The sequence below is a fragment of the Malaya genurostris genome, chromosome 3, assembly GCF_030247185.1.
Source record: "Malaya genurostris strain Urasoe2022 chromosome 3, Malgen_1.1, whole genome shotgun sequence".
Classification (NCBI taxonomy): domain Eukaryota; kingdom Metazoa; phylum Arthropoda; class Insecta; order Diptera; family Culicidae; genus Malaya; species Malaya genurostris.
The window spans coordinates 42936856-42943211 of record NC_080572.1 but is presented as its reverse complement, the minus strand read 5'-3'; the positions used below and the strand labels follow the sequence as shown (position 1 = coordinate 42943211).

The following is a 6356-nucleotide window of genomic DNA, read 5'->3' as shown; positions in this document are numbered from 1 at the left end:
TGAAGGCCTCAAATGCTCAGGTCGTGCTTTTATTTGGACTTCGATCGTCGGGAGGAGAATTTAGTTTCAAAATTATGTTTCAGGAACTTTGTTCCAGAATACAGGTTTAGAATTCAAAACCTGCTTGTTGGAACTGGATTCCGGAACTAAATTGCAATCGAATTCTAAGTCTAAGTTCTGAATGTAGTTCTTGAACTCAGGTCGGTTCTTTTTAGAACCATTAACATATTTCCAAAAAACTGCGATATTTTACTTTCCTGTACTATATACGGTCTATTTTTCAACCAGTTGGAGTTCGTAGTTGTTGAAGGAACTTTTTATTAACTTGCTCTATAAAATTCATAGCACCGGCTCAGATTATGTGCATCGTTTCAAATTCTAGTAGTGGAAAAGGGGAAAGCTGGCATAATTAATACATGTGATCAATAAATTGATATTCGAAAGTAAGAAGAAAGCGTTTCAGTTACATTCGTATTTACGACATCCATTTATGTCTGTGACATTACACACCCGTACTTTTTTGTCGTGAATACGACTTACTTTACTATCAGGCGCCTTTTCAAAATTTGCCCTCTGAGAGAGTGATAAGTTTTTGATCGTGAATATCTCTTATTGTATCTAACGAATCAACATATTTTTGCCACATTCCATCGGAAATATGACCACAACTTTATGATAAAATTTTCAGTTGCGTGACACAATCTCAAATAATTCAAAATTAAACTTTTTTGAAATGTTTGGTATAAACGAGTATCAAAAAGGATAATTTATAAGACATGTTTGCCTTTCTCGTATTTTGAAAGCTCATAGCTCAGTGATCTGTGAAAGGATTTATAAAATCTAACTACCAATAGAGTCGAAATTTTCCAACTTAAACGTGTATAGAAACAGCATTGAAGTATTTCAATAGTACACTATTAAAAACCCTGTTTCAATTAACTCATGTCAACACCAGCCAATCAGAACGCGTTCTGAGGGAGAGAACAAAATATCTGCTGCTGTACAACAAATCGTTCGAGAAAAATGTTCCGAACAGTGCTTAATATAGTAGTGACTTCCACAATTTGGTCCTTCTGAAAGGCAAGAATGAATCCCGTACAGCATCCTGATAATTTCTTTCAATGAAAAGCAAATCCAAAATGAAATAATCGACATTAAAAATCTATATGCTGCTATTTTTATAGCCGTTAGGACCGCCCATTAGTGAAAAAGCTACAAACGAAATCACGTAAAAAGAAACCCCTTAACAAAAATTGGATCAGTTTGCATTCTATCGCCACTGCGAGCAGATGGATTGTGTGTCGTTTGCTAAGCTAGTTTGGCTTCCGACAAGAGCGATTACGTCACAGCTGCTATTCGTTTGCATTCGTGAAAAAACAACGACAAGAGGAAAACGGTGGGGAACATCACACAAAATCAGCCGTTCTAATAGCTCTAAAAGTTTTCTAAAGAACTATTAGGATTTCTTCTTCACGAATCGAAGGTAAATATCCTCAGTTTTTTTTAGTGCAAATCTAGAACAGTTTGATTAGATTTGTGCACTTTTCGCTGTGTGAAATTTACAGTAATCGAGATCAAGTGAAGTCTTCTTTGTTTTTGCGAAAAATGTGAAGAATGCTTGCATAATTCATACAATTGATCAACTAATCGATTTATTCGGAAGTGTTAAGGAACATGTCAGTTGTTTTCGTATTCACGACATCCAGTTATGTCTCTGACATTATCGACCCGCCTTTTACGTCAAGAGAAAAATTATTAATAACTCTATAAATATTACTAAAAAGCTACTAATTGTCGTTGGCATAAAAACCATTAGACATAGAATCAGCTAGCATGATATGAAAGATGATTGAAACAAAACAAAACAAAAATTTGTAAATGATTACTTTTAGTTGCACTCCAATAGCTAGTGCAACTGTATGAATTGATAGATGTACCGTTTTACAGGATGTGGTGTTTTATATCAATCGGTAAATAGACATGCATCTGTGTTCGAATTATGGTAGGTTTCTAGTCCCGATTACGATATTTTTAAATCTAGCAAAGTTTAAGAAAAATCTTGTTATTTTTTTTTTTTTATCAAAACCAACCTTTGTAAATATAACAAAAGCTTTTATTGTATAGGGTACCTCTATTCATCTTAGATCCCGCAAAAATTCCTTTCATATATTTATAGCATAGACTCTAAAAGACAAAATGGAAATATGATGTATTTTTTTCGAGTTTTTGAGTATTGCATATTTCACTTCTTACGCACTTAAATTGGATTATTGATCTCAGCTGTTAAAACGTCGGTAGCTGATTTTTCAGTAAAAATCACATTTCATCACAGCGGCACCTAAAGATACTGCTGTCAACAAATGTTTGCTTGTACTGATAAATAAGTTGAATGATAAATCAGTAGATGAAAAAATTACCGAATGAAGTTTAGTTTTTTCAATATGTCCATTAATATAAGTTGTTTTGAACTGTCATGCTACGTCAAAATCTTTTTTACGAACTCGTCTGGAGTCCTAAATAAAGCCTCTGGTACTTGGTTTGTTAATATTAGTTGGGTGGATTTCGCCTACCAAGTGGCAGTGCGCACTAAATTGATTTCTGTCATAATTATTGGTCATGGAGTACTATGATCAAAATCGGTCTCCTGACCGAAAAAAAAAACTTTTCTACGGGCTCGTCTGGGGTCCTGACTAAAACCTCTGGTACTTGGTTTGATATTATCATTTGGCCGAAATCCGCCAACCGTTAGTGCGCATTAAATTGAGTATTCTCTTTCCTGTGCTTTTTTCGTATTTTGCATTAATATGTGATACCATGGATTAAGATGTTGTTTTATTTATTTAGATTATTCCATGCTTTTTTATGTTGTTTTTACCTGATTTGATAGTATTTAGATTAATCATTATGATTATTAGCTTAATTCAATATTTTATGTTAGTTAATTATCTCATACCCAGTGGTGCTGCTGTGCTTGACAGTAATTTTTTGGTCGCTGAATAGTTTGGTCGGGGAATTCACGCAGGTATAGGCATAGGCGTCGTATTATTTTGATTTAATTTAAAAGCACTTCAGTAACAAAATTATGCTTTGTGCAGTTTAATTCAAAACCTTCTTGTTGTGCAAATCATAAACAGCAAGATGATAAAATTATTCAATGTGCGTCAATTTACAACGGTTGCAAGGTCAATTTACAACGGTTGCAAGGTTGCAAAAAAGAGTAAATCAACAACGCCAAACGGTCGCAAAGCACGCACCATTAAAAACTTGAATTTTGAAAACAAAGCCATGTTCGGATCGGTTATCAAAAAGTCAGCTACTGTATCTCAGGACTCAGTTGAATATTCAGAACGATCATCGGAAATGTTCTGGATTCTACAAAACACTAATGCTCCCAGTACAAAGATTCGGTTGAAGGGGTGTCAAACCAACTCGACGAATGTGCTGATACCTTTTAACGATGTGGAATTGCGGTCAATGCCATCTTTTCCATTAACTCCATCATGTTCTGGGATTCTAGAAACTCACTGGACCCGCCATCAATTCGAAAACAGTCCGCACAAATCGCCATCCGTTAACAAAGTCCTCAGTGCCACTATGCCGGAATCAGCCCGACAAGCACTTATGAAATGGAAGGCCTCTAAAATAGCATTACTAGGAGAGGAAGGGTTTTCTAAGCTTCAGAAAGCAACATTAGAAAGAGGCAACAATTTCCATTCTTGTCTAGAAAATTGGTTCAGTGGGAAACCCCTGGATGAGGCTAGGCTACGAAAAGCAAATGAATTATGGCTAAGCATCAATCCGCTGTTAAACAGAATTGTTAAACCAGCACGAATTATTGAGCAGAAGATCTATCACCCATTTTTGCATTATAACGGTGTTGTAGATTGTGTATCATCAATAGAGTAAGTTCAATATGTTTGGGTTGCATATAATAGAAACTCGTTATGTATATACTTTCAGCAATAAAATACACATAATTGAATGGAAAACCTCAGAAAATCAAAAAAACAACCTATCGTCTACTTTTGACGCACCACTTCAATTGTGTGCTTATTTGGGAGCTTTAAAAACTGATCCACTGTACTCGGATCTGGACATCTCGAATGGGGCTGTGTTTGTAGCTTACACCAATGGAAAACCAGCACACCTACACACGATCAATCATTTGAAAATGAGAAAGTATTGGTCGGCATGGTTGCTACGATTGCAGGAATACTGGATTCGATATCGGGATAATACGTTACCAGAGCCAATTTGACACGTGGTTTTGTTGCTGAAAGTCGTGATAGTGATTTAAATGTATTCTGTGAGCTTTTCGACTGGAGTTCCTATTAAATAAATGTGCCTCGCAAGGTTGGTCAAGATAAAAAAAATTGTCAAATCGAAATCACTGCCGAAGAAAATCGCTTCACATAAAATCGGTAGTGACTTTGAACTAAAATAATTCTTAGCTTATGTAAGATCAATTATTGGATGATTCGCTTAGCTTTGATCATTGTGAAGGAAAATCACATATGATCAAGATCAGACATGAGTGCCGATTGATTTACGTCCTAAATAATTGATCCCCCGATGAGGGATGTGAAAATTAGTGACAACAGTAATCCTACAGGAATTTATAACTGAGGATAGCGCTTGTCAATGACGCAAAATCATATAAAATTGTCAATTTTGTATCTTTGAGGAATCTAGTTATGAGTGATAAATATTATTAGAGGAGCATGTGCATCATAAATTTGTATCAATTTATATGCTTGACGGTGCTCAACAAATCCTTATCACCCGAGTTAAGAGAAATACCGGTTTCGTTACGATACGGTTTACGTAGTTTCAACATATGTTCTCGTTTGATGCAACTCATGTTCGATTTCGCAACCGGTTGTTTGATTCGCAATAAAATGAATACTAGTTTATGAGAAATTAATTATTATTGTTATTGTTAATTTGACAGCATGCACTTTGTAATGCAAATTTAGTAAAAAAATATTTCACACCACATAGTTATTATAGCGACAAAAGACTTTGTTTTACTTCCAGCTGGTTGATGCCGATGATGATGTTCATGCATTATTTTGATTGCACCCAATAAAACGCTATTTGACATGAATTTAATTTATAGTAGTAATATGAGCGCAGACTTTTTCAGGTTTACACACACAGCAGGCGTAACGTTTGAAGGGCGCGTTTGAATTAGCGTAACGATAGCCTGCGCTCCTGTTACTTCTGTGTCTACCATAAACCATATTACCATAAACGGATATATAGACTAGACACGTACGATTTTTTTTATGCACATCACGGTCCTCCGTTCAATTGACAACAATGATGTTAAACTGGCAGCGCTGCTGAGTTCGAACACTGCTGTTGTCAAATTGTTTGTACAATGTCACCAAATACCTGTCGATGATGAAAGTTTCATTGTATCGAATTAATAAAAAAAACTGGTTTTCCGGACTCTGCAAATGGCGGGCATCGCTTATAGGAGGAATGTTCTACACCGGTATATATATATATATTTATTCGGTATAAACTGGAGTGAAAGTGTTGGTATTGATGAAGGTCAGCTGGGTGTTTGTGTTAATCTGCATGAGAGTAGCAAATTCGGTTGTGAAACCTGGTTTGTCAGACAAGGTTAAAAATGGCGTTCTCAGATGCGTAGAGTACTTTGAATGTTAGTGTTTGACATTGGATAAATTTCGAACTTTTTCATAAAACTTGTACACGGCTACGACCAGATGGTGCTTACGCCTTGGAGTCTCAATATCCCACTGGCATCAGCTCAACTGAACGAGGGGAACCAAGGCTCATGAAGGTGTTATCACTAAGCGATCAATCGAACATTACATGTACGATGCATGAGCGGCATCAGGAGATCGGTTAACTATACGTAATAATCCATATTAAAGTATTTCGGTATAATGTGCAATATAATCTATATCTATTTTTCATCACATAAATTTTATGATTTTTTATTGCTCAAAAGAAAAATTCGTCCACTGGAGATTATACACTGAACATCAGAAAGCTATAGATGTGGGCTGTTTTACAGCAAAAGCCGCGGCGATGAACACGAACTTTAATGTATATTAATCAACAAAAGAAACTAATATGAATATTAATAGAAACTTACTATTGTTGAGATTGATTTAATTCATTTGTCATCCATTTTCTAAGTCACTTGAAAGACCGCGAAAACATCTCCTGCACCTCTGAGGATATGGCAGATAGCCCGTGGTACGATGTAGTCGGTACGGAGGTCTCAAACTTCGTCACTTTCGTGATATGCGCATTTCACAACCAAAACACTCAAAAATACTAAATTATGACAAAATCACTATACATTACTGTTTGATTTC

At 35.7% G+C, this 6356-nt stretch overlaps 1 protein-coding gene across 1 annotated transcript; it reads left to right on the top strand.

Annotated features, from left to right (window-relative positions):
* Positions 1–3069: 3069 nt before the first annotated feature.
* Positions 3070–5933, top strand: LOC131438170 (mitochondrial genome maintenance exonuclease 1-like). Its single transcript, XM_058608002.1, has 2 exons — positions 3070–3902; positions 3961–5933. Exons 1-2 carry the CDS (start codon positions 3139–3141, stop codon positions 4256–4258), a joined length of 1062 nt encoding a protein of 353 aa, XP_058463985.1. The 5' UTR covers positions 3070–3138; the 3' UTR covers positions 4259–5933.
* The last annotated feature ends 423 nt before the right edge of the window (positions 5934–6356 follow it).

Bases quoted from the DNA above. Each gene is read 5' to 3' on its own strand.
- LOC131438170 (XM_058608002.1), top strand. From the start codon at position 3,139: ATGATAAAATTATTCAATGTGCGTCAATTTACAACGGTTGCAAGGTCA. The intron at 3,903-3,960 runs GTAAGTTCAATA...ATATACTTTCAG, and splicing joins GATTGTGTATCATCAATAGA to CAATAAAATACACATAATTG.